Raw genomic sequence first — 27,884 nt, 5'->3', positions numbered from 1 at the left:
ATACCATAATGGATGAAGGAAACATATATATACCTGTAATCTAATTTGATATTAATAAATGTGTGTACATGTAATCTAACAGTAAGCATTACTATTCTAAAATGAAATAACTTACATATATATATTCTCAGACAGTCAAATAAGAACGAAGAGAATGCATGTGTTACCTTGTATTGATTAGAGAGAAAAGGAAGCAGAAGCAGGACACTATTCACATTTTTCATAGTAAAGTAAAACAAACAAATAGTTGAACAATTAACTTCAAAATTCACTTATCCATAGTTCCATACTGAAATAATAATCTTTACTTTACTGGGATTGCTATTCTTCTACTCAGATGGAGATGCCAACTACCAAATTGAGTTATGCGACCCTAGAAATATTTGAAAAATGTACGTTCATGAGGTCATTAAGTTTCAATGGAAGAGAAAAAGGCACTCAGAATTAAAATACAAAGCTGCAAGGAACTCATAAAGCACAACAGCTGAATTCCAGGTTCCAAGTTTCTTTTGGTTCCCTCAATCTGTTACTTGTAATATAGAACTGTGAATCTAGCATAGATGACATGTCAGATTGTTTCCCGAAACCTTTTGGATGTACGAAAAGAGAAGGTTTTGCACAACAAGTAAAGAAACTTGTGAAACTTTGGTATTTGACTATATTTTGTTCATGCCCAACCAATAAAAAGCAAATAATAAATTGTGGCTGAAAAGGAAAAATAGAAATGTAGAACACCAGAATGAAAGCAATAGAGACTACAAGACTTAGCAGAACAGACTACTTCAAGGTCAGCAATCACAATCATAGATGGCAACAACAAATCCCATGTTGAAACCATTTCTACCATGCTTATCAAGTCATGGAAAGGCAGTGTTTGAAAACTGAAATGTATCTATTTCCCCGACATAACTTTTCTTCTTCTTTATTTCTGTTCATATCCAACATCAAGGTTCATAACAAAACCAAATGTTCCTAACTGATTGTTATTGACCACTAAAAGAACAATGAATAAAGCAGAAGCCAACATTCAAATTAGTAATTACCCTTTATGTTTACTTCCATCAAGGTGTGTGCATGTGATGAGATAACGTAAACATCAAAATAAACAACACCAAAATCCTCAACTTACCCCAAAACCTAAATATCCTCTCTGCTTATCTCTATTCAAAATCCTATTATCCAAAACTCAAAGACGACAGCATCATACCACTACAATGAAAACCAAAGAACAGCATCAAACCACTATAACAAAAGCAACAAACCAATGCATGCGAATTCAGAAGGAAAAAAAACAGAATCGACAATCAAATACCCAGATTGATGCTCTTCTTTCCATTTGACTAGAAGAAGAGGAAAAGTACAATAAACCATAGCTAATAAACTCATAACACACAATGACGATCATTAAAAGCAAGAATAACTACCGATTTGTATAGTAATGATCCTAGAATTGCAGCCAATGTCAAGACAGTCCTTGCCTTCAAACCACTCCTTCTTGAAAACCTTCAATCTAGGATCTTCCTCTGCAGATTGACAGCCAACACGTGCAAGAACTAAAATCAAACACAATCAACATGCACCAGCTCAAAATACCACAGCTTTAAGCTATTCAAAGACAAACCCAACTCAAATACACAAGAATTAAACAAAAAAAACTGAACTTTAGATCAAAACTGGACAGAAAATCAGTATTGGTGGTCACTAAGAGAAGAGAGAGCGAGGACCTACGAGACTAGATGTTGGAGAATGACAAGCTCAGGTCGGCTAATAAGCTCGAGGTCAGATCGGATCTCAAGCTCAAGGTCAGATCGGATCTCAAGCTTGAGGTTTGGAGAACGAGATCGGGGACTCGGGATCAGAGAGTGAGGCAGGGGAACTCGGGGTTAGGTTGGAGGCGGCTCCAGTCGGCTTAGGTTGGAGAAGGAGGTCTGGACTCGACGCAGGTCAGCTTGGAGAAGGAGGTTAGCCGACAAGGTGAATGAGCTGCTGAAGTCTAACTGTGAGAGTCGATCGTTATTAGCTATAGGGTTCGAAATTTTAGAGAAAGCGGAAAAAAAATACAAGTGTTGGGGGGAATGAAATAATTGGTCCCCGCGGTTCTCAAATTTTTAAACTTAGTCCCTCCGCGTTTTTTAAAATTTTTCGAACGAAACTTTTCTCATCGTTTAAGTTGGTGACTGATGTCCTTAATAACAATAGAAATCGGTTTTTTTCACAAACTGATGTTAGCACGGTTTTAACATCAGGTGCAATCCTGACCGATTTAATAGTGGTGATGTTTAATGACATTATTCTAGTAGTGCAAAGGTAAAGCATTGACCTACTACTGTCATAACTTGTATGCTCTAATTACACAATACTCCCTTTTCCATATAAAAATAAAGAATCTGATAAGGACATGTAGGAGGTGAATGTATACCACCTCCTCCTACATCCGATTGTGAGTTACATAAGAAGCATGCTTGTAATGTGCTCATAAATGTGTCCTGCTTCTACTACTACTTCTTTTCATGACTTCTCCATATATCATTCTATGGTCGTCATCTGTTAATGTTTTGGATTTTTTGTGTTGTTAGCAAGGCATTGCACTTAATTTGATACGTGTACTGCCAAGGTACATTATACTATTTGCTCCTTAAGCTTTCTAATAAACATATATGGAATTAAAAGTCAGAAAAATTCATTGCAAAATTGTGCTATCAGTTGCTGACTGCTTGTTTGCAACTGGCTAGTACTTAGTTGTCTTGCCTTGGAGAAATTTTGCATGCTACTGGCTTACACCCCTTCTCACAAAATCAGATTCACCACTCACGTGTGAGTTGTTGTGAGAATTGCAATAGGATATTTAGTAGCTGCCTTGTGCGAGATTTGGCTAAAGGGTGATGGTACTGTTAGTTCAGGATCATCTCTGCTCAGGAAGTATAAACTTCAGTTGTAAGTAGTAATCACCTTTTCGTTCTTTTAGTTTTCTGCTTCATTTCTTATCATATCTATATGCTCAATTTTGAATGTATGTGACCTCTTTCTCAGGGTTATGGCATTGATGATAACTGTGACATATCTATTATTGATGGCCATTGTTAATTACCTGCTTGGTTGGTTTGCATTACGGTCACATCATTAACCATTTTAAGGTCATCAGAATAGAATTCTGCACTAGATTATGTCATCCACGTCTGTCGTAGTCTAGGCCTCGCCTTGGACTTATTTGGTAGGGGACTTGTTCATAATTTTCTTGTATATAGTAGCAACTGTCAAAGTCGCTGTGTTGTGTTTGTTTCTAAACTATCTACTTCCATGTTTTCAGATATGCATATAAGCAAGGCTCTCTACACATTCAGTGGAACATGTGTATGGCAGCTTGTGGGAGACTTGGCTTTTTTTTTATTTTTATTTTTATGTGGGTTCTGTGTGGTTTTCCATTTCGACTGTGTTTTGTGGAATTAGATATGAGAAGTAGTTAGATTCGGCAGATTGTTTCATGCATGTGTGAGTGCATTGATCGACCAACTGCTTTTTTTCACTTTTTTTTTCATTAATGTTAGAGAGTTTCTATTGGGACCTCCAAATTTGCTCACTTGACCTTATTCTATTATGAATTATTAAATGACATATATAACCTACTATAAAATGACTATTAAGGATAATAATTATACCAAAAAAATTGTTATATTTATTTTCTCTAGACTTTACAATTCAATAATATTAGATTGCATTCTTTATTATTTTCCCTATCTATTTTAATTTTCCAATTTCACTACATACTCATTAAAGTATTCATATATATTTAATAAGAAATAAAACTATGATTAAGATAAAAATGTATGATATGCATATTGAACGCATATTGGTTATGGAGAACAAAATAAATTGTGTTATGACCTAAATCTAAATATATCTATTATATTTGCAAAAAGAAGAAAAAAAAAAAACAGAGCTAGCAAATAAAAATAAATAAAAAATATTTAAATAATTAATCATGTACAAAAAATAGAGAAACATTAAGAAAAAATGATTAATCTTTTTTTTTTGCACAGCTAAAAAAGAAAAAGTAAATATGTACGTTATTTTATTTTTATTAATTTTTAACACTCAATACCTTGTGTTTGATTTTTTTTTATTGGATAAGAGATTTATATTGTCTGATTAAGGAATGGAGATGTAATTAAGATTTATAGAGTAATTAAATAATTGAAATGACTAAGTTTTTTATTATAAAGATCTTAGTTTGTTTGTAAATTATATGAGTGAGGTTATTTGAGGAACTTTAGTGAGGAGGTTTAATGAGTAAATTTAGTATTTGAAAATTTGATAGGAGGTGTAAAAAGCATAGAGGTCAAGTGAGTAAATTTGGAGGTTCCAATCAGTCTATCCAAGCGAATCAGGAATGTTCTGATAATCAGGAATGTTTTGATGAAAAAAGATTATGTCAAGGTAAAGGTGCTGCAATTGGCTGATCAAGTAATTAAATTTCTGTTTTGTTGAATTTGTGTGTTCCTTTTGAGTTCGGGGAAGGTTTTAATTTTCTTTTTCTTTTTTATTGTATGTGGTTTTGAGGAAATTATTCATTCTTCATGTTCATGATGCAGTGTTATCTGTTGCGATGCTTAAAAATTATTGGGATTGATTTTGTATGCAGATTTCCCTTGCTGCTGTTGTAAGGTCTGTGTCTTCTCTTTTGGTCTGCTACTTTTGCTTCCATTTTCTCAATGTGCAATAAATTGGGCCTTCTTTGTGTGTGTGTGTGTGTGTGTGTGTCTATATATATATATATATATATATATATATTTTGGGTGGTGATTAAGATCTGAGGTTGATTTGGTAGAGGGAAGATATATGATTTGTGCAATTTTGCTAGAATATTATGAGTGATCATGGGAATTAGCAGTTGGAATTGTTTCTATAATTGCTTGGAAGTTGGAGGATTTTTTTTTAATCTATCTGATTAGTAGCGTCTGATGTAATTGTTTTATGGGGTTTCCTTTTGCAGTGAGAAAGAGAGGAGGGGGAATCAGTTTGTGTTTCTTTTGAAAGAGGTACATATCAAAATTAGAGCAAATTTAACGTCGTTATTTTCATGATATTGAAATCATTCATATTTTACAATATTTCTATTTCTTTAGTAAAAATCAATGTGTGCTTTCAGTTTTTGCCTAAAACACTTCAGTTTTATGCTTACTAAAAAACATTGCTTTTCTTTTCTTTCTCTTAATTTGTTATCAAATTCAAAGGGCATAAATATCTGTTTCATGTAAAGTTCAGAGCACATAAACATTGCTTTTTGATATTAGTATGTCTTTTCAATTTACTATAGTGCATAAAAGTTGATACTGCAAACATAAGCTTTCTTATTCTTTGTTTAATTCTTCAGTTTAGTTGCTACTGTGTGGTCATAAACATGTTTGCAGCTTACCAATCCCTGTGATCCTATTCCTTTTTTCGCATTCACCTTTTGAGGATCTTTAAGTTGTATTGTCAACTACATCTGATTCCAAATCATAGAGGCCATTGGTTTAGTTGCTTTCCCGATAGCTGTACCTCTCTTGTGTCCTTGAATTTTGCAGCCATTTCAGTTACTCATTAAGTTCTTACCAATAGGTTGTGGTTTGATATGGCAGGAGATCTCAATTACAGCAAATGTAGCCCAAAAGGAAATTGATAAGTACATCAAGATACCTGGAGAAGCCCTTCAGCTAAGTCGACCTATCAACAACAGTTCTATATCGGTCCAAATGCTGAGGTTTTGCAGTCTCCTCCAGCTAAATACATCTGCTTAGGTACTTTTGTTTCGGTTCAGAATCTGGTACTTGAACTGTTGGCTGGTTATACATTACTTAATTTGAGTATTCTTTCAGCATGAGTCTTGATGTTATTTGGTTAGATGGTTGTTGAAGGAAAGACATATGACGTTGATTATGATTTTTTGTATATATGTTCCAGACTAGAATGAGATTTTTGGGAACTGTTTTTGCAAAGTGAAATTATTTCACCACTGCTAAGGTACAATTTTAATCGACCAATCATGTCTTACATTTACTCTCATATATTGTTAGACAATTCATTTTAGTACTTGTGATTCATATGAGTTAGTAGAGGACCGAGGTTTACATAGTAGCTGATGGAGTACTTTTCTGGAAATGCATAATGTACATTAAAGTCTTTTGCATTGTCTACAGGACAAATGGGAAACTTAATTTGGTTCACACAGCACAAATCTCTTCTTAGCAAAGAAGGGGACAACCTGTTCCCCAATTGCTCTTGGACAAGAGTATTGGTTGCCCGTTCTTACTGGTGCCAACACCAGGCTAAGCAACATGGCAAGCACCAGGCTTGTCCTAAGGATCACAGACAGTAGCTCAACTCGTAGACATGGAGCTCCAATGTAATCGGCATTGTATAATGTAGAAAAGAGCAAAAGTTGATAGATACAGAGAAAGAAGGCAAATGTACAAATGACCCTCCTAAAATAGTGTATGAATATTTGGGAAATAATTATGTTTGGTATCAATTTACTGAATTCATTTAATATGTGGTGGGATTTGAATTAATTTGATTGTTATATATTTTGTAACAATTAGACATCAAGAATAAATGGAAGAGTTTACAAAGCATTGTCCAACATGTTATAACACAACGTTAAACGCTCAATATGTCGTCTCAAAGCACAGCATAATATTCACAATAGCCACAAAATAAAAACTGTCGTCTGAGATTAGTACAGATCACGGATGCTATACAAAATAGTTGTGTGAATAACAGTCACACAACAGTTATAAAAAAAAAAAGACTTCTGAATCACAATCACAGAACGGGTTCTTAAGTTGCCTGTCGTCTGAGTGACGTTCACACGACAGTTAATGATGTCGACAAGCTATCGACATGCATGCTGAGTTCTTCAGACGACAGTTCTCTAAATTATGTTTCATCAGACGGCAGCGAGATATACGACAGTCAGCTCCGCATCAGACGACAATTTTTAGTAGTCGTCTGATTCAATTTTTGTACTAGTGCAAATAAACAAAATTCACATGTATTATCCTTCTACCCTTGCTTGGACCGAATAAAAGATTTACTTTAAACCCTTCAATATGCATATTATGTTTTACTATTACACAAAATAAGTCTAAAATATTTGGATTAATTTTCCGACCATAGTTCAACGGGAACCATTACACAAAATATATTAAAGTCACTTGAAATTTACAACTAAATGCTAATAAGTAGATAAAAGTGTCGTGAATGGATATAATCACTAAAACGGTCATAAATGCTAAAAATACTAATAAAATACATAATTTGGGCAATTTTGCTTGGACCGAAGCAATTCTGGGTAACAAACATGAAATTCTTGAATTAGAGATGCACATCCATTTGAAAACTTGCTTGAGAAATAAGTCGATAAATTTGAAAGGGGTTTAACATTAACATTGTGTTAAAATACAATGATTTTGTCGTACAAGAGTAGTGATCAAGTCTCTTTGGAGATCACTTACCAATTGTAATAATAGTACAACAATAGTCAAAGTTCAATGAGCATTTCAATTTTGTAATCTGTAGATGAAGCTTGCGACTGCACAGGTCTTATTTTCCCTTTCCCAATTCAAAGTTTTTAAATCTATCAAAACCATCTAGGCATCTCAAAGCTTAAACTTTTAGCTATAGATACTGGCCTGAGTTGGTATTTAGAGAATCTGAGATACCAATTGCAACAGATGCTCAACCCCAAAGTCCTCAATTAACAACAGAAGATATCAATTGCAGCATTGCCATATCAATTTTAACAAAATTGTAGGGCCCTTTCAGAATCATTATACAAATTACTAACAAAGCAAAAACCATACATTCATGAAATACTAACCCTTGGCTAACTCAAAACAGACATGAATTCCCATCAGATATCAATTCCAAATGGCTCTAGCAATTGAATTTGGAGGAGACCCATGGGCTAATACAATATTGACGACAAAGGAGAAGAAAGAAAATCATCCAAAAATTGCAAAATACATATAGAATTGACGAAGAATGATTCATCTTGCTTTAAATTTTGCACCTGGATCTGGAGGATGAGAGACATACCTTTGATGATATGGGTTGGCTTCTTGCCAGTAAGAGAGAAGAAGCAGTGAAAGAGCAAAGGATGTGGACGTGAACCAGAAGGACAATTTTGCCAATATCGGAAATTTCATTAACCACTTCCACGTCTTCAACTTGATTCCCGCAGAAGCAGATTTCCAAAGCTAAGAAATTGAGCTTTCTGATTTCTGCGGTTCGAGGAAGCGCTTTCGGATGGAAGCTGATTCTACAGGTTTTACCAAACAGCCCAACTAAATTGTAAAAACACTTTTGGTCCCAAAAGCAGCTCCAAAATCAATCCCAAACTGGGCCTTAATTAGGAAATAGCAACCGCACTGTACGTGTAGTGGACCGCTGACAGTAGCAAAACGGTAGGAAATACGATTTGTCTTGATCCGTTCACCATGCAAATTCTACGCCAAGAATTAAAAAAACAAATGAATATTTTCCTTTTGGCCCTTCTTACTTCTATCACTTTCATTTTGAAATCAATGACAAGATGCAAAGGTCCAATTTCAACTTGAGGGATATAGACAGAGACTTTGGGGTAACTTCATGAAATAAAATAATGAATATATTTTCTTTGGCTATTCTTAATTAGAACTTTCATTTTGAAATCAAAGAAACGCTACAAAGTTTCTGATTTCAATTTCAGGGATAATAGACAGAGATTTAGACTCAAGTAAACAAAAGCTCCAAAGTCTTCCCAAATCAGTTCAGAAAGCAAAATAAAACCAGACTTTTCAATTCTGAACCAAGGCACACGTAGAACACTAGCTAATGCCACTAATGCATGCAGAGCACTATAAATAAAGCCCTCGAGTACTAAAGAATTTCATACAGCCAACACATTCAAAAACATGAGCACATCAACTTTTTATGGTGAAGCTTACTTTTTAGCTTGCGTTATCTTGTATGCTCAACTGGTTTCATCACCAAACAATGCTCTTCCTTCTGCTAGTTCTAGTTCTAGTTCCAGTGAAGCAGAGGCCCTTCTAGAATGGAAAGTCAGTTTTCAAAACCAAACCCAGAATAATCTGACCTCATGGACTTAATTTCCTAGTAATTCCAGCAATCCAAAAGCAAATGCAAGTCCATGCAATGTTTGGACAGGCATTTCATGCAACACTGCTGGAAGTGTCGACAGGATAAACCTCACCAACTCTGGTATCCAAGGTATGCTGCATGAATTTTCATTTATGTCCTTCCCTAATCTTGAATATCTTGACCTCAGCTTGAATGATCTCTTTGATGCCATCCCGCCTCAGATTAGTTCCCTCTCCAAACTCATCTATCTTGATATGTCTTATAATCAGTTTTCTGGAATAAGTCCACCAGAAATTGGTCATCTAAAAAATCTTGAGGTCCTGCACCTAAATGAAAACCAGTTAAATGGCTCAATTCCTCAAGAGACAGGTCATCTTCAGTTTCTTTACGAGCTTGCCCTATTTGCCAATTATCTAGAAGGTCCAATTCCTGCTTCTCTGGGTCATTTGAACAACCTGACTTCATTGTATCTCCATGAGAATCAACTTTCTGGTTCTATACCTGCTTCCCTAGGCAATTTGCACAACCTGGCTTCCTTGTATCTACAAGAAAATCAACTTTCTGGCTCAATCCCACCATCTTTAGGTGATCTGACAAACCTTGTCTATCTCTTTCTCTACCAAAATAACCTATCAGGATTCAGGAACCATTCCGAAAGATATTGGGAACTTGAACTTAATGGTGGATTTAGAGTTGGCGATAAATCAACTCAGTGGTTCCATTCCCGCCTCAATTGGTAACTTGAGTAACTTAGAATTCTTATTCCTTCGCGATAACCAACTCTCAGGCCCCATCCCCCAAGAGATGGGAGATCTCATGAAGTTGACTACTCTGCAACTGGATACTAACAATTTTGTTGGTTACTTGCCCCAACTTAAATATTTGCGGTGGTGTATCACTAAAGTACTTTAGTGCACATACCAACCATTTGATAGGTCCTATCCCTAAAAGCTTGAACAGTTGCAAGAGTTCAGTAAGAATTCGTGTTGAAGGGAACAATTTGACAGGAAATATATCTGATGTCCTTGATGCTTATCCAAATCTTCAATTTATTGACCTAAGCCACAACAACTTCTATGGTGAGGTCTCACACATCTGGGGACAATGTCTGCACTTAGCAACCCTACGGATGGCAGGAAGCAACCTTACCGGCAGCATACCGCCTGAAATTGGCAATGCAACCCAAATTCATGAGCTTGATCTTTCTTCAAATCGTTTGGTAGGGGTGATTCCAAAGGAATTTGGGAAATTGTCTTCTTTGGTGAAACTGATGTTGAACGACAATCAACTTTGGGGTCATATACCTTCGAAGTTTGATTCACTGAATAATCTTGAATACATTGACCTATCCACCAACAAACTGAATGGGTCAATTCCAAGTATTTTAGGCGAGTTGTTCAAATTAAGAGAAAATTAGAAAAAACCCAAAAAATGAAGCTCCTTTTAAGGGAAACCCAATCATATGTTTTCTTTTAATCTACACTCATTCACATAATTAAACCTACCGTATAGGTTTTAAGTCTATAATTAAGTTTTTTTCTCTTTTTTTAGTTTGACTATTTTACCCTTCTCGTCAAAGAAGGAAAAAATTCCTCAAATATAGGTGTTTTTTTTATAATTTAAATATGGCATCAGTTATAAACACAAATTAGAATTTAATATCATCAATTTATTTTTCCTGATTTAAAAACGATTACTTGCCTTAATTATTGCATATCTCTCCCTTTTTTATTTGACCTATATATTTGCCATTTTTTAGTAGATATGTTTGTGTAGATAATCCTATTATTAAATATGTCAACGTGATCAATTGCCTTAATTATTGTATGTAACTGATGCCATATTTTAGGAGATATGTTTGTGTAGATATTCCTTATTTAAAAAGATTAATGGTCTTAATTATTGTATATCTCTTCCTTTCAGATTTGATCTTTATATTTGCTATTTTTAAGTAGATGTGGTTGTGTAGATATTGCTATTAGATTTCGTAGATTTCTCAATCTGATTAAACATCCTTTTGTGGAGGTATTCCTATCATGTAGTGATTAAACATCCTCTCATCAAGGTATGTCATTTTGCTTTTTTTTTCTTCCCTTTTTTGAATGAAATTTGATTCCCCATTCCAATAGGCGTAGGTATAGAATCAATATTCCATGTTCATTAATTTTTCATAATGGGGTCCATGTTATTGTAGATGATGGAGGGTGCAATCAGATCAAGCGCACTTCAGTAATTTCAGCCCTTAACTTGTCAGTCATAACACGTCCAAACTTGAGAAGGTCGCACCTAAATTCCAGGTGGGTGTACTCTTTAGCCATCAAAATTAACTTGTAGTATCTATTGAGAAACAAGAAGATGAAACAAAACCCTGCAATCAAGAACTTGTATAGTCTATCATACCTACTCAATATCAAAAACCTAGAACCATCACAAAACAAATACCTCTTCGTCAGGAGCACACACACCTTTTGAATAGATAGCAATCACAATACTCATCAACCGTACCAATTGGATATGCTGTCGAACACAGGCAACCCACCAACCTCTGATTGTGCAATCCATTTATATCACAAGCTTGTAGAGATATTGACACCAGCTTTGAATGTGCAGATTACACTTTTCAATGTGAAGTTACGTAACCTCCAACCCAGAGGAGAATTATCAATTGCTGAAATCAAGGGTTGAGTAATTCTGGGCGACGTCTATGGGCAGCCGTTTCATGATCGACTTCCATCAGCAACATTACTGGATTTTATTATCAATCCTATTTAATAGGTGAATGAGAATTTGAAAGTGGCAGATTCAGTAATTCTTAACAACATTGGGTTTTATTATTTTGTCTATTTAATAGGTTTTTTATTTTGCATAAATCTAATTAATTGGTTTGGGTGTATATTAAAACACTCTTATGGATGGGTTTATTCTAAAAGAGGTGTGTCAATTTGGGTGTAGAATCAAATTCCCCTCAAATTAAACTACTTGAATTTGAGCAAAAACAAGTTCAGCCAAGAAATTCCTTTTCAGTTCGGGAATTTAGTTCATCTTTTCCAACTAGATTTAAGTTATAACTCACTTTAGGATAGGATACCATCAGAAATGAGCAATATGAAAAGCCTAGAGAAACTCAACATTTCCCACAATAATCTTTCTGGTCTCATTCCAACAACTTTTTGAAAACATGCCTAGCTTATTGTACATAGACTTATCCTACAATCAATTGCAGGGTCCTATACCCAAAAATAAAGCATTTCAAGATGCTCCCTTGGAAGGGAATATAGTATTGTGTGGCAATGTAATAGGACTCCAGCCCTGCAATCCTTCTGTGGATAACAAGCATAAGTCAACAAAGGATCAAAAATTTGTTTTCATAATCATATTCCCTAAATTGGGAGCACTTTTACTTGCTTTCCTTGGAATTTCTTTGGTTAGAAGAACGAGAATAAACGAGCGGGACACAAAGCAGAACAATATGCAGCATGAAGAAATTTTTTCCATATCTGATTTTGATGGAAGAAGAATGTACGAAGAAATCATCAAGGTAACCAGTGATTTCAATGTTGTATATTGCATTGGAAAGGGAGGATCCGGAAGTGTTTGCAAGGCAAAGCCGGTATCAGGCAGCGTAGTTGCAGTGAAGAAACTCCACCCAATACTTGACGGTGAGGAGGCCCCTCGGAAGGAATTCCTTAGCGAAATAAGGGCACTAGTGGAGATACGGCACCAGAACATTGTGAAACTTCGTGGTTTTTGTTCACATTGCTGTCACTCTTTTTTGGTCTATGACTATCTAGAAAAAGGTAGCTTGGCTTCAATCTTGAGCAAAGACTGCGAAGCTGACAAACTGGACTGGAGCACAAGGGTGAGGATTGTGAAAGGTGTAGCTCATGCCCTGTCTTATATGCATCATGATTTCTCTCCACCTGTTGTGCATCGAGACATATCAAGCAAAAACATACTGCTCGATTACGAATATGAGCCCGTTGTTTCAGACTTTGGCACTGCTAAGCTTTTAAATCCAGACTCATCCAATTGGACTGCTGGGGCAGGCACGTATGGCTACATAGCACCAGGTAATAAAGTAGTTGATAGAAATGTTCTCTAACTTTCATACTGGTCTACATATTAATTTCTCTCTGTTCCTCAATGTTTTTGGCAGAGCTTGCTTACACAACAAAGGTTACCGAGAAATGTGATGTTTATAGCTTTGGGGTGCTGGCAATGGAAGTGATAATGGGAAAGCAGCTGGCTGATTTCATGTCCTCCTTTTCGACTCCATCTGCCAACAGAGATGTATTGCTAAATGATGTTTTGGACCAACGCCTCCCCCCTCCTACACCAAATATTGAGAATGAACTGATAACAATTGCAAGGCTAGCAATTGCATGCAGACATTCCCATCCACAATCCAGGCCAACAATGCACATGGTTTCTCAAGCTTTATCTTCTCAACCTGCAAATTCCTCTAGACTACCAGAGATTACTCTTGAACAACTCCTTAATTAGTATCTGAATATTGTGTCATAGAAATAAGATGATCTTGTTTTTGCATAATCATGTAGTGATTAGTTTTCACATGTATATTGTTTATGGTGAGAATAAAATCTTTGATTCTGCTCTTTCATACAATCTTTTGCTTTTGCATTTGCAAAGTTAATTGCAGCAATACTTCAGTAAAAAAGAAAAGCACAAAAAAAAAAAAAACATCGATAAGGTGCAGAACGAGAAGCAATTCATGTAGCGATTAGTTTCACATGTATATTGTGCTAAAAATCAAGGTCATGATGATGAAAGCTTGAAGGTAAAGCAACAATGGCGAAAATTGAAAACCTAACTAGAGGTTGAAGACGCAGAAACAGATAAAAGTAAGAGGCAACTGGTACTGAAATTGTTGGTATTTGTACAGATGGTTGCAACTGATTAGCTAAAAGTGATTATCCCTATTTATACTACTTAGCTGATGCATGCACCTTTGACCTTGACTTTCTGACTTGGACTCTCTTCTATACTGTTAACATCCCCCCTCAAACTAGTGCTGGGATCCCCAAGCAGTAGGTTGCAGAGAATGTGTTTTCAGCCAGGAGGAATGAGAGGAAGTGATTGCCACAAATTTGTAGACTCACTAGCTTGCCTACCATTCATTAGATGTCTGTTCAACAACTTGAAATGATTCAAACTCAGCATCTCATCATTATCTCGGACAGCTTGAATTGCTTCCCATCTTACATCATTCGCCTTGTGGTGCTTGTACATGTCATTGCTCAAACTACTGGAACTGCTTTTATCACTAACATCATTAATGGCTTCACTTTTGTACACCTGAGAAGAGTTTGCATCTTTGATTCAATTTTTGTGTCCATCGGCTTACTAGAACTATCAACTGCTGCACTTAGGCTTACACCATCAGCTTTCACTTGATTTTGCTCACAAGGATTTGTAATCAACCACTGTAATTAAGTTGTCCTCATCAGGCAAACAAAGTTCAAAGGGAAACGTGTCTTTTTCATCAGAGCTCTCCTCCACAAACTTTTCCAGCTGATTTCCCTCATCACCATTCTCACACCTCCTTTGAAACCACTTCTTCCTGTTTTTCTTCACTTGCACTCACATACTCGTCCTGTGAAACATTTTGAGTACCTTCAATATTGATTTCACTTTGTGAATCACTGCCATTGTCATGTTCTCTTGTTACTGAAATCTGAGAGTAGCCCTGCATTTGAGAACCACCATATAGTACTTGCATTCACACACAATTGACATTTTGTTGCATAAAAGTACCTGGTTTTTCACAAATCTGACAAACTGAGCCCGAGTAACTTTGATCAGTGTTGTAACTTTTGTTGTTGCTGAATGTGTGGTCAACTGTTGTTCTTCATGCCATAGATTGTTATCAGAATAGCTTTGCTGGGAGTAATTCTCACTGTTAGTGTAGCTCACATGTGGGGAGAAGTTACCGTTTTGATGTGAGAAGTCATGTTGCTGCATTAGTCCGCTATTGGGTTGAAAATTGTGTTTTTGCTGAACACTTGCCACCTTGTTGAAATCATCTAAGATTGAATGCTCCATTATGTTGAAGTCCACCATTCCCATGTCCATCATAAGGCAGCTGCGCACTTCCACCATTTTGAGCAATAAAACCAGTGGGTTGAGCAAAACAGCTATTTGTTGACTAAATTGAGATGACAAGAAACCAATGTATTGCTAGTTGAGGCATTATTCATCATATAGGTAGGTGAGGGTGCATTATTCAAAATCAGACCAGAATTGGGAAAACAACCGTGCATCATTGCATTGCCATTAAATGCAGGCTGATGACCGTTGTAGATGAAACTCATAAATCCACGAGTTGTCATTGTACCAGGTGATGAAACATACCCAATTTGAGATACTGCATTGCTAGGAGAGGCATTATATGCACTGAGATGAGTGGCACAATTAGGCATGATAGAAGCATTATATGCATTTGGATAGGACCCAACAGCAATGGAACAATTATACGGTGCACTTTGCATCCCTTGAGGACATGGTAAAGATAATTTCCACCAGAAATGCCATTTTGAGCCATCATATATAGCAGTTGAAGGAGATAAAAAGGTAATGCTTTGTGTTCTAATTTCAATATCAAACTCAGCAGAAATGCCCTTGTAATTTGTCTTGTGTGGCCATATTCACTAGTAATCCAGCAAGAATAAGAGCTTCAACATCCTTTGTGAATAGATTGCAAATTTCTTTTCAATTTCATCACATGAGATTGTGAAATTATAGCATATCTTTGCTTGGGGATGAAAAGGTCGGTTTTGCCCTTCCTCTTCTGTGCCTGCAACTCTGATCGTCAGCCTTCTCTTCGTCGATACTGTGAGGGTGAAGTTTCAATTTCGTCCAAGTAATCCTCGCTTGGCTGCTCAGTCACACAGCGACGGCCAATTCATCAATCCTTCGATTTTTCAGGTCAATTGCTTTACTTCCTTCCCTTTTGTTCTGGGTATGTTTAATTTGGTCGGTTTCTTTGAATTCTGAGCTGAGTTGACAGAGAGCGGGGGTTGATTTGTTCGATTATGTATTGGCTGTTCACTATTTGATTCGAAAGTCTGGTTTTTCTGAGGAATTTTTATTTGATTGATTGCAGATAGAGGTTCTTCTCTTCCTTCTTTTCTGTGTTGCAAGTGTAGTGGCTACCTCTATCTTTCTCCGTCTGGAAGGTGAACTTGCGTTTCTTTTTGGGTTTGGAGCTTATTGTGAAATTGTCTGATAGATAGTCTAGCAGACCCATTTTGATAAGCGAATCCAAAATTGGGGTTTGGATTTTTTTGTGGTTTTGAGGATCGGATTTGAACATTGGGGCTGTGGATTTGGGATTAGAAGGGAAAATGTTGAAATTTGGGGATAAGTGCAATACCAGGTCGATGGGTTGGATTAGAAAATTTGGGGGTTTTGTTTGAAATTTATAGAATCGATGGAAATTGTTGATTTTTAAGGTTTGACTATAAGTTCTTGGCCATTTCCAGGTTACCCAGAATTTGTAATTGTTCATTTGGACTAGAAATGTGGGGATATGATACACAGGTAAGAAAAGTTTGAATCTTTGGCTATTTTAATTCACTATTTTGCTTTGTGGTAGTATGCAGTTGTACCTTTATTGAACTGAAGCATCACTAATGCAACAGCAGTAGCTTCATCTTTAACTGAATTTCAAAACAAGCACTCATATATTATGTTATAAATTCCAGAAAAGACAATACTTCAGCTTTGGAAATCAAACTTCCATACTTTTTATCAAAATCTTTATAGATGCTGGTATTAAAAAGATATTTTTGCTAAAATTGATTGATGACTTTTGTGTCAAGGTAAAAAATGGTGTCAGAACTTTATCATAACTTCCACATTTATTCCACACTTTATCATAACTTAATTATCAACTTCCACATTTAAACCTTAATCCTTAAACCCTTATTTCAATTTTATGTTTTAATTGTTTGTGATCTTTAGTATAAAGAATGATGTCTTCACTCATTCCCTGCTTTCTCGATTGGCAAATACATGGACCATGCTGTTTTTAATATTGGAATATCTTTGATTATCTTTGCAGGTTTAACTCACTATTATTGTTTGTGCCTGGGGTGGCTTATATCTTAAAATTTCTCGGTTGAAGGGTTTTTATTTTTTAGGTTTATGTACTTTACTGATGCTGGTTTGCTATAGCTATTAGGGCTGAGTCAGACTAACAGTTAGTTCCACTGACTAATAGAACACTAACCATATTAGACCATGACTGTTCAAATATTACATGAGTTGGAGAATTTATTACTGAAGCTTTGGTGATTGTTATCTCCTTCTCTATGAATGTTGGATTGTGAAAACATAAATCTCCTAGGCCAAGCCATACTCATGTTCCTCTTTCTTAATAGCTCCTTACTGTTCTGCATGCTCTTTCAAAATATTAATTCTGTCATCTGCTTTCAGATTGGAGAAGCTTCTCTGAATCATCTAGAACTGTTCCTAAGGTAGTTTTTCAATTTCAATTTCATCTTTTCATCAATGTTTGATTGTATTCAAATTAATTATGATTTGACTTTTCACGTTAATTTTTAGTTCAAAGGAAGCAGAAAGAGTGAAATATTTGAAAAAGGACAGAACAAATTCTGCAATAGTATTTGGCCGTGTTTTTACACCTTCAGTAGTATCATTTGAGGTATTATGGCGTCGATTCTGTGACCACTTACCCAATTTCAGCTTAAAAATTGCCCACTTACTCCACTAAGAGTTATTTAACCTCATTTACCCGATCTAACATCTATTGACATTTTAGCCCCTATTAATTAAATTAAAACCCATCCCTCTCCTATCAGTCTCTCTCTCATTCCCAGACTCTCTCTTTCTCCGCCCGATCTCCACCTCCAGTCTCTCTCTCTCTCTCTCTCTTCCTTCCCGGCTGAGACGACTCAGCGACCACCGTCAACCTCGAAAATCGGCGTCCTCGAGTCCAGTTCGATTGAAGAACAGAACCAAGCGGCTATGGAGATCAAGCTCCTACGACGGTGGGGGGCCGGGGGCTGGGCTGCTACGTCGTCGCCGATCTGGGTGCTGCGACGGTGGGGGTTGACGAATCCGATCTGGGTGCAGATGAGTCGTCGTTGAGGTCGATATCTGGTCTCAAAGGCAGCGCGGAGATCAATTGCTCTGGTCCTGCTGTTGGGTGTGGAGATCAATTTCTCTTGGCTGGGTGCAGTGAGGCCGGCGGCCAAAACAAATTTTTTTTTTTTTGGATGGCGGTAGAAAAGAAGAAATTTTTTTCCTTCTTAGGGTTTTTTTTTTTTTTGACAGAAACTAGTAAACTAGAGTTTTTTTTTCTTGGCTATTGGCTGATAACGTATAAAAGTAAGAGTATTGGGAGACAATAATATGAGTATTGGGGGGCAATAATATGATCAATTTTGTCTGTAGTGTATTCATTTTGGTTTTGAGAGTTTATACAATTCACTAGACGGAAATAATATGATTATTGGAGGCAATAATATGATTATTGAGAGGCAATTATATGAGTATTGGGGGGCAATAATATGATTACTGGGGGGTAATAATATGATCAATTGTGTCTGTAGTGTATTCATTTTGGTTTTGGGAGTTTATACAATTCACTGGAAGGAAATAATATGATTATTGGAGGCAACAATATGATTTTTGGGAGGCAATAATATGAGTATTGGGGGGCAATAATAACATTACTGGGGGCAATAGTATGGTTACTGGGTATTATTAGAGGGCAATAAATGCAGACACCGGAATCCTGACACCAGTCCAGTAGCCGGATTCCGGATTCCGGTCACCGGCCGCCGGATTCCGGTCACCTGAGTCGGCGGCCGGCCACTGGTCACCGAAGTCCGGCAAGGTGGAGGATGACTTCTCCCTCTAAGTGAGAAAGAAGGAGAGGGCAAAAAAGTCCCAAAAATAAATAAAAAGAATAAAAAAAAGAATTAATTGGGTAAAGGGGAAATAATCCCTTAGAGTGTTTTAGGTAAATGGGGTTAAAAAACTGTTAGTGGAGCAAATGGGCAAATTTTAAGCTAAAATTAGGTAAATGAGCATTTCCCCTTATTTTTATATTCTCAGCATATTGTTTTCAATTAAAACTGTTGAGTTCAAATGATATTCCTGATGTTTGACCTATGTTTTAGGGCTTTGACCTTAGATCTGTGTAAATTCATAATCTTTAATCAGGAATTGAAACTTCCAACCTACGTTGAAGAGTAACTAATGTTGATGATTATTATTTGACATTGTCTTGATATCTTCTGGCCTGCAGTTTGATTAATGCGTAATTCATATTTGTTACAAAAAGAATTGAGCAAATACAGTTCAGTTCATATCTGACTGTTCACTACGTTGCTTTTAAAGTTCTGAATGTCTGCCTACCTATCTTCAAAACAAAGTCAGTTTTTTTATGTTGCTGATCATCTTTTACTGATGTTGGTATTTAGAGTTTGGTAGTCTCATTCAATTTTTAAGAATGTCATTTTTTTTTCCCTCCTTTTGTTTTTACTGTATAAATTTTGTATTCAAGTTAATTTTGGTTGTTTCATAATTAATTTCAGAATCTCATTGTTATTTTGTTTCTGCCTTGCAGATTCTATGCAAAAAAATCTGCATGTGATTTTGTTGCCGCTGTTCCTTTGTCTGTTATTCTGTGCTATCTTGATCTACTATTTTCATTTAGGTAGAAAGTCTACAGTTTATTAGATGATTGTTACACTAAATTGATTTGCATAAATGTGGTGATAGTGGATTGTTTGACTGCTGCTATTGCCTTATGTAGATTCTGCGCCATTCCACCACTTCATTTTGGGTTTTGTCTCCCTTTTCTCGAGCATTCGATTCAATTCCATGTTTCATCTCAAGCTCTTCTCTATTTGGGATCCATAGGCAGAGAGAGTTTGCATGATCGAGCCCGGAGTAAAGCAGACTGGAGATTTGACTATTTTTCTCTCACAGATTTGGGTCGTGGTTTGCTGATCAGTTTTGGTTCTGCTTCTTTTGCTCCATATGCATAGACAGAGAAAGAGAGAAAGGGAAGGAGGCCTTCAACAAATTTCTTCAAAATCTCTTTTTGATTCCTCCTAAATTTAATCATGTGTGAATGATTTACAAATTGGGATGTGCTATTGAATTTCAACGAATCTGTACACAATTGTTGGGGTTGCTTGGGTGTTCGGATGTATCAAAACCAAAGGAATCAGGTATGAAGAGTTAGATTGTTCCATCTTCTTTCTTTCTTTCTTTTTTTCTGGAATTTCTTATGCGTACTTGGATTCATATTGTCAATTGTAAATTTAGGAATGGTCTTGGTTAATTGGGTTTTCCAGATAGTTAAATTGCTAAGTCCCATTGTTTTTATAATTTCAAAATTTACTTGATTCCTACGTATCATCTAAAATCCGTTGTCCTGATTTCAGCTCAATTGATGGATTGGACCATGTGTGTTTTTTATGTTACCTGGTCAGATAAATAATCAAGGAAAGAGAAGAATGAACAGCAGAACCAGTCTATCCCAGTGACAAGATGAATTTCGGAGGGCTGTGTATGTGTCTGACATTGATCAACAGGTACAAAAGTCATATTTTTTATGGTTTAGAGACCATTTACTTGAACTGATGTGCTGGCTTTTTAGAATATATATAGGTACAAAAGTTGTCTATCCAATTGTTCTCTCACTTGCACTTGATTCATATATGTATGTAACCAAGTATTGAGAGTGTTGTCAGGTAGATGAATTAATTGCTTTAAGTCTTCAATGCCATCGAGTCTTATACTGGCAGGTTGCTTACTAACTCTGGTTTATGATATTGTTGGAAATAGTAACGGATGTGTCTGGATAGATTGTAGAGGTTGGAGAAGGAGTCAAAATAAAAGTTCAAAGTGGGAGACAAAGTTGTGATAATGCTCAACCCTTCTGTAAGTGAATACAATTTCTCCCTTTCTTGAACGTTGCGTTACATGTGTGTTTGGTTAGGAGTTTCTGATTTAAAGGTCATTTGTCTGTTGCTGATACATATTGGTAGTATAGAGGTGGGTTGGCTGAGTTTGCTGAGGTGGCCTGCAGTTACCTGCAGTAACACTTTGAAAGTTCTGAAACCAAGTCAATGTATAATTATAATTTATGAACTTTTTGAAACTTGACTTCGATATCAGTTGTTCAATGTCATTCACAAATAAATCCATAAGGCACCATGCTGAGTAGCATTGATACGGGTACGAGTATCCGGATACGATACGGTGCGATACGTGAATACGGCAAATTTTAAATGTTTTAGGATACGGGTACGAGAAGGATATGTCGATGAAATATTTTTTTAATTAATTAATTATATATATATATATATATAATTATAAAAGAACCGTTGCTTTGCTGCCTCCCATCCATAGCCCCATTGTTTTCATCCATCGGAGCTTCTCCTCTAGGACCAATTCTTTACTCATGGATACGCCCACTGTTTTCATCCATAACCCCACTGTTTTCATCTATAAGAGCTTCTCCTCTATCACTCATGTTCCTGGACAACACAATTCTTTACTCAACCAATTCAATTTTCGATTATATTGAAAATTGAATGAACAATACATTATCCCCAACCCAGAAATCATATACCCAATCAAAAATACCATACCCAAAGATTGAATTCAGAAGAGAAGAAGAAGGAGAAGGATAATAGTCAGAATACCTCTGTGTTTGGGCGAAGTAGAAGAGCAGAAGAAAAATAGATCGACGAAGCCTGGAGAATCACGATGGGTTTGGATTCTCCTTTATTTTTTAATTTTTTTCTTCTATTCTTTAGGGTTAAAAAGTCTATTATGCCCGAGTACCCAATTTATTTACAAAAACACGTATCCAAAATAGATACCATCGTATCTAGTGCGTATCTAAACCTGGGTACGTTGGATATGTGTATCCAGGCGTATCCAACCCGTATCCCGTATCGGTACGGGATTCGCGACCATTTTCGCGTATCCGTGCATCCTAGGTACCATGTCATTGTATTTCATATTTGCTTTTTTACAAATTTGAATTTAATACTGTTACTATATCATCTTTGTTGTGTGTTGACACCAGGTGATCCTTACATGCCTTTGTGAGAGTGGATTGGCACCGGAATATCATCAAATATCACCTCATTTTGGTTTATGTTGATGATGATTGTGAATTTCTTTTGTAAACCTAAAATGTTTACAAATTGGAAATCTTTGGCAACATTTGAATATTTATAACAGACCATAAATCTTTTTTTTCTTTGTGTAGGAATCTATAATATTCCTAAATTTATATATTTTGTCAGTAAACCTTACATGTTACATACAAAATGGTTAACAATAACAAACTCCTGCGGCATAACGCGGGTAATCTCTACCAATAACTTTAACTAAATAAACTTCAGTTATCTCGATAACATACCATAATAATTCCTGCTGCAAAGCGCGGGCACGCTTCCCAGTAAGGCCAAAAATCCAGTCACCCAAGAAATGAGAAATCATCCCTCACAACCTTAATTATGTAAAAAAAAAAATAATAATATATAAATAAATATAAAAAAAAAAGCTGCCGGATTTCAAATAGATTGACATGAGTTATAGCCGAACGCGATGGAGATTTAAAGCATTGGAGATGGGTTGCTTCAATGCCTCCTCTTGATCTCATTGAAACATATTGTCAAATTTTATTTTATTTTTTCAGTTTCGTTCAACAGCTTAATTTTTCAGAGTTTTCTAAATGTTTTTTTTTTTGATGTGTTTTTATAGATTTTTATATCGTTAAATGAATTTAAGATAGAAAAAGAAAACATGAAATATGTGCCTACAACAACCAAGTTCAATTTTCACATATCATACATGAAGTTTCTGTTTGTCATTCCTAATATACCTCGTCTTCATGGTCTTCTTGACCCAGTTGTATCTAGTTTCCTGATGGTAGTTCTTTCTATTTGTTTGGGCTGCTGCTATGCTTTCCTATAATTAATTTCCCCCTTTCGATGAAAATCTTAGTTGATCCAAAAAAAGAAGTGGAAATTGTTGTGCAATAACACTTGATTTCATTAGACAAAGTCTCGCCGTTGAGAGTGGCATGCTCTTGCTAATTCATGCATCATTATTGAACCATATATGTCGATTTATAAAAGAATTGAGTCTCCTACAAAATGAATAATAAAAACTCGTATAAACTCTAGCATATACTGAAAGAATTGATTGATGACTTCGTATATCTCTCTATGAAGTGCTGCATTCAACTGGGAGACCCTGAGGGAACCTGTTGACATCTGTGCAGTAATTGTAGATCATGTAGTTTTTCTGCACCCAACTCAGCTTTGCATAACTAGCACTGTCCAGTTCTTGCGAAAGCCAATCTCCATTAGTCGAAGCAGGGGCACTGCTTGAACCGCAAGAAGATGATCCAGAAGCCCAAATGCATGCTTCAGCATTGAAATTCCTGTAAGAGGCAGTGAACGGAGCTGCATTCCAATCCGTCTTTACACGTCCTCCCATTGTTGCCCAATCATCAGCATTCCAGAGGCTCGAGTGTATTCTCATTGCTTGGCTCTTTGGGAATGGAAGACCTTTCGATTCTTGGTTCTTGAACTCTCTAATGGGAGTACCATCAACAGAGAAACTGAAACAGAGCAAAAAGTAAATTGGTCATATAAGAGAAATGTAGTAACAATTGTGAAATTAATGCCCTTAATTGTAACAAAATTTGGATATTAATTAATGGGATACTTACACAATGCGCTGTGGATTCCAGAGAATGGAATAGGTGTGGAAATCAGCAGTTGGGTCGAACCAGAGATGGAATTGCTGTTCTCTGTTTCCTTTGCCTTGGCTGAAGACATTGGTGTGAAGAGTGTAAGGGTTGCCGGTCAGGTTTCCCAAGAACTCAAAGTCTATCTCATCCCATGCAGACCCTTCTGATTTTAACTGCACAAGTCAAGGAAACATTATAAGTCAATCTGACCATATTAATTAATTCCCATAAAATCAGCTACATGCAATATAATCTGAAACAAAATGAAATAATAAAAGATGAAGACATACATAGTAGGCGGTGACGGTGCCAGCAGAGTTTCCGGCGACAAGCTTGAGCTGCATGTCAATCTTGCCGAAGAGGTATTCGTTTTTGGATTCAAAACCAGAGCCAGAGGCTTTGTCGAGGGAGAGAGTAAGAAGTTGGCCGTCGTTGACTATGTTGGCTCGACCGTCCCCCCATGTAACCTGAAAGTCTTGGTTGAAGTTACCAGCAGAGGCAACCATAACAGAGCTAATTAGCAGAAATGGAACGAACAGAACCATTGAAGTTGAAGAAGCCATGGATATATCTGTGAATGTTTTGTGTTGAGTGAAGCCTGGAAATGGAAGGATGGTTATGAATGAGAGAAGTTGGGATGGTATTTATAGGATCCGAAGCTAGCTTATGAGGAAGAACTCGGGAAGGTTCAGTCAGCTGTTGACAGTGAGTATTAACTATAGCTGTAAAGGTTTTTGGGTTTTGGCGAGTAATTATCAAACACGAACGTACAGAGCCATCTTTATTGAAAAGAGCAGTTTAAATTGATCTAGGTTGAATAGAATAGGTCATATATGACCGTGTTGAAGTACTGGAGGAAGGTCCAGCTAGCACTGGCTTCAACTGGCTCCTACCATGGTTGGGTTCTTTTGGATGATGTTTGCGTGCGCACCGCCATAGTAAAGTAGGCAATAATGACGTATACTAAAACCATTTGTATACATTTAAAACAGAAAGATCCAAGTAGCACGCGTTTCTTTTGCAAACTCCGTTTGCTGAAAATCGAGAAATTAATTATCTAATAACATACCTCATTCTCCCTAGCAGCCTAATTAGTTTTTTATTTTTAATATTTTTATATTGAAACCTAATTAGGGTTTTAGGTAAACTAATTTGGTATGTTGTGGTAGCACAAAAATTCATTATTATTTTCTGAGGATTGTTTCAGAATTTAATGAGTAGTTGTTGGACGATTTTGTGGTTTGTGAGTGAAGTGGAAGTATTTCGGACGAATAATTACTCGAAAAGTATATATAATAATGTATATAGATGCTTATCCTGATTCTCACTAGCAACCTAATTAGTTTTTTATTTTATTTTATTTTAATATTTTTATATTGAAACCTAATTAGGGTTTTAGGTAAACTAATTTGGTATGTACAGAAGAAATTTAGAGGGACAATATATATTCTTTTTTATATTTTTTTTCTCTATTTTAATATGCAATAATTGGTTGAGGATTATTAAGAATTACAAATTTATTCACTCTAACGATTTTCTTGGTCTATCTAACCAAAACAATTGTCAAAGGTATTTTTTATTGTCATTCTCATACTATTCTCAACTCACTAACCTTTTTTTTTTTTTACATTCTGCCCCTTGGGATCAAGGAATTGTGTTCTGCTTGTTTGAGTTGGTATTTCAATTTGCCCGTCCCATTCTTTTATTACAATACCAAGTTCTTTTTTTGCTACTCTCACACATGCATGCTGATTTACTTGACTCTCCTTGAATCTCCTTTATTACAATACCAGATTTTTTCCTTGGCTCATTTGTGAGTTCTTCAATCACAACGTCACTCGAACCAGCTTGGCTGAAGAAAAAATCAGCTTACCGATCTTCATACATATAGAAATCGTTGACATCTTCTTTAAAGTCATCATGGATGATCTAAGTAGACGATGACCAACCTAATTTCAGGTACACGACACTTCGTGATTGCATCCAAATCAGTGTTCAGCTTAGTCAATGAGTCATCTTCACTCCCAATACACATCATGAGGGTTAAACTAAGACCCAAACCCTACAATATTCATAACCATCCTCCATCCCACTCTAATGAAATACCAGAATCAATATTTTTTTTAAACCATAAACTCACCATAGTGAGGGATTTCGTCACCTCCTTAGTCATGTCGTGATTTCCATTCAACCATCTTGCCGCTTCAATTTTAGATTTCTTTGTCCGTAGTTATGGGTTCAAAGACTAAATCTGGTTCTCAAGTTTGATTGTTTTGGGTTGCTTGATAACTCAGCCATTTTGGAGGGAGTTTATGAGTTTTGGGTATAGAAAAAAATTAGGTTAATTGAAGTTGTGTTAGGGCGTTGTGAAAATGGGGAGAGCCGTTTAATGGGAAAAGAGTCCTTAGGGTCATAATAGGAATTTTGACCTTCATGTGGGCCCATTCGACCAGTTGGTCTCTGTCAAGTCATCACTTGACTGCTAATTTGGATGGATCAATAAAAATTCGACACATTTGATTGCACTTGAGATCACTTGACAACTAATTTGGATGGCTCAGTAAAAACTGGACACATTTGATTGAAATTGAGAGTACAAGAGTGTTGCTGATGAAATTGAAAGGTGAGGGACTAATATGATGTTGAGTGCAAAGCACAGGGTGGTAAACTGAAATTCGTCTAAAAAAAAAATGTCACTTTACCACAGAGTAGAAACTTGAAACCCTCACCCTCAACTTAGTACCCTAGCTTCTTAATACCCAGTCTAGAATCAAAGTTTTCACTCTCTTTCACTGCCAAATTTTAAATTCTTCTCCTTGTTCTCTCTTCAATCCGCAGTCTCAAAGAAAAGAAAAATGCAACTATAGAGTATCGATCCCAGATAAGTTTCTCGATGGGAAAGAAAAGATAAAAAGAATAAGGGGGTGAAATTTGCACACCCCTAATTGCAAATGGCACACCCTTTCATTTTTTTTAATACTATTTCATCTCTCTCCCTCTCATTCAACTCCCCTACCTTCTTCCTTGTCAGGCATACACGCCTTTACTTGTCTGCTTCACCGTAGCAGAGTCGCAGACCGCTTCTTCTTCCTCCCTGAATCGCCTCTTCCCTCTCCGATTCTCCAATGGACGTCACCGGCCGTTAAGTTTCCTTCAGCCCTTGTGTTTCTCTATCTGCATTCTGCTCTAATCTTATTGCATCCCACCTCCTCCGACCTCTCAATTTTCCAGTTTCTCGACGGAGTTTTGATTCGTTTGAGAGAGTGAACGTCTTGTTTGGTTGAGAAAAAAAAATCAGAAATCACGAGCGTAAATAGAGCTCAGGATTGCATGAAGGAAAAATTGTCAACACTAACCACCGAACGTCGCGATAGTATTATAATAAAGGAAAGTGATTTCCTGTTGGAGATATGGCTCTCTCAGGTCCAAGCCTCCGAGTGAAGAATATTATGTTGCAACAAAGACATGAGATCATTGTAGTGCTCTCTAAACAATATCGGACTATGTTATGAACAAGAAGTTATTTAATTCTTAGAATGAGAGGCTGCAATTTAGATAAAGCACGCAACAAAAGTTTGTATGTCTATCTGGGATAGCTGGTCTGATAATTACTAAGGATAAAACTCGTCAGGCTGGTGCATTCACTACCCACCAGAGGGTTGAATCATTATATGAAAGCTGTACCTCATATGCTATGTTTTCCAACTTCCAACATACAACCATGAATTCAGTTTCAAGTATCATACCTCACAAGTATGAATCTTTTGTCTGAAAGATATTCTGAATGTGTATATCTTTTGTTAAAAATACATTGTAAACTTGTATTTTGTTTGATATCAGATCTTCTCTCTTTCTTCTCCATGTATGAGCCCAAGCTGGTTAGAGCTTGGATGAGTATCAATAGACACTTCCCAATCAGTTTTAGACACTTCCCAATCAGTTTTCCAGCTCTCTTTCTTCCCTCAGCAGCTTTTTTTTTTTTTTT

The 27,884-nt window shown here is 36.3% G+C and overlaps 4 protein-coding genes and 1 long non-coding RNA gene across 16 annotated transcripts; 4 read left to right on the top strand and 1 right to left on the bottom strand.

Moving 5' to 3' along the window:
- Window positions 1–5,607: 5,607 nt before the first annotated feature.
- LOC112198532 lies at window positions 5,608–6,290 on the top strand. Its single transcript, XR_002936006.2, has 3 exons — window positions 5,608–5,777; window positions 5,941–6,000; window positions 6,177–6,290. It is a non-coding gene; the product is annotated as an uncharacterized LOC112198532 (long non-coding RNA).
- Window positions 6,291–9,272: 2,982 nt separating this feature from the next.
- Window positions 9,273–9,860, top strand: LOC112198989 (MDIS1-interacting receptor like kinase 2). Its single transcript, XM_024340062.1, has one exon. The coding sequence runs from the start codon at window positions 9,273–9,275 to the stop codon at window positions 9,858–9,860; it is 588 nt and encodes a 195-aa protein (XP_024195830.1).
- Window positions 9,861–10,249: 389 nt separating this feature from the next.
- On the top strand, window positions 10,250–13,623 carry LOC112198988 (MDIS1-interacting receptor like kinase 2). Its single transcript, XM_024340061.1, has 4 exons — window positions 10,250–10,499; window positions 11,090–11,145; window positions 12,344–13,190; window positions 13,277–13,623. Exons 1-4 carry the CDS (start codon window positions 10,250–10,252, stop codon window positions 13,621–13,623), a joined length of 1,500 nt encoding a protein of 499 aa, XP_024195829.1.
- Window positions 13,624–15,399: 1,776 nt separating this feature from the next.
- On the top strand, window positions 15,400–22,404 carry LOC112196667. 12 transcript variants are annotated; one of them, XR_005809317.1, is made up of 10 exons: window positions 15,400–15,711; window positions 15,908–16,065; window positions 16,244–16,316; window positions 16,623–16,680; window positions 17,578–17,618; window positions 19,739–19,828; window positions 19,928–20,348; window positions 20,565–20,714; window positions 20,968–21,063; window positions 22,220–22,404. XR_005809317.1 is itself a non-coding variant. In XM_040517723.1 (7 exons), exons 1-5 carry the CDS (start codon window positions 16,485–16,487, stop codon window positions 20,160–20,162), a joined length of 456 nt encoding a protein of 151 aa, XP_040373657.1. In that variant the 5' UTR covers window positions 16,357–16,484; the 3' UTR covers window positions 20,163–20,348; window positions 20,565–21,063; window positions 22,220–22,404. The 12 variants fall into 12 exon arrangements, 1 of the variants encoding a protein (XP_040373657.1); XR_005809314.1 differs by having other exon boundaries at window positions 15,401–15,711; window positions 15,883–16,065; XR_005809311.1 differs by lacking the exon at window positions 15,400–15,711 and adding an exon at window positions 17,707–17,806 and having other exon boundaries at window positions 15,720–16,065.
- A 765-nt stretch (window positions 22,405–23,169) lies between these two features.
- Window positions 23,170–24,519, bottom strand: LOC112198214 (probable xyloglucan endotransglucosylase/hydrolase protein 23). The gene is made up of 3 exons (XM_024339295.2): window positions 24,190–24,519; window positions 23,879–24,072; window positions 23,170–23,767 (listed from the first exon to the last, which is right to left on the bottom strand). The coding sequence occupies exons 1-3, from the start codon at window positions 24,460–24,462 to the stop codon at window positions 23,368–23,370; spliced, it is 867 nt and encodes a 288-aa protein (XP_024195063.1). The 5' UTR covers window positions 24,463–24,519; the 3' UTR covers window positions 23,170–23,367.
- Window positions 24,520–27,884: the final 3,365 nt, after the last annotated feature.

This window comes from Rosa chinensis, chromosome 4 (assembly GCF_002994745.2).
Source record: "Rosa chinensis cultivar Old Blush chromosome 4, RchiOBHm-V2, whole genome shotgun sequence".
NCBI lineage: Eukaryota > Viridiplantae > Streptophyta > Magnoliopsida > Rosales > Rosaceae > Rosa > Rosa chinensis.
The sequence above is the reverse complement of the archived record's forward strand: the minus strand, read 5'-3'. Positions and strand labels throughout refer to the sequence as shown.

Coding starts and splice junctions, on each gene's coding strand:
- LOC112198989 (XM_024340062.1), top strand. CDS start 9,273: ATGTCCTTCCCTAATCTTGAATATCTTGACCTCAGCTTGAATGATCTC.
- LOC112198988 (XM_024340061.1), top strand. CDS start 10,250: ATGGCAGGAAGCAACCTTACCGGCAGCATACCGCCTGAAATTGGCAAT. Junction 10,500..11,089: donor ACTGAATGGGTCAATTCCAA/GTATTTTAGGCG, acceptor GTGGTTGTGTAG/ATATTGCTATTAGATTTCGT. Junction 13,191..13,276: donor GTATGGCTACATAGCACCAG/GTAATAAAGTAG, acceptor TGTTTTTGGCAG/AGCTTGCTTACACAACAAAG.
- LOC112196667 (XM_040517723.1), top strand. CDS start 16,485: ATGTTGAAATTTGGGGATAAGTGCAATACCAG. Junction 16,517..16,622: donor GGGGATAAGTGCAATACCAG/GTCGATGGGTTG, acceptor GGCCATTTCCAG/GTTACCCAGAATTTGTAATT. Junction 16,681..17,577: donor TGTGGGGATATGATACACAG/GTAAGAAAAGTT, acceptor ATCTGCTTTCAG/ATTGGAGAAGCTTCTCTGAA.
- LOC112198214 (XM_024339295.2), bottom strand. CDS start 24,462: ATGGCTTCTTCAACTTCAATGGTTCTGTTCGTTCCATTTCTGCTAATT. Junction 24,073..24,189: donor GCACCGTCACCGCCTACTAT/GTATGTCTTCAT, acceptor TGACTTGTGCAG/TTAAAATCAGAAGGGTCTGC. Junction 23,768..23,878: donor TGGAATCCACAGCGCATTGT/GTAAGTATCCCA, acceptor GCTCTGTTTCAG/TTTCTCTGTTGATGGTACTC.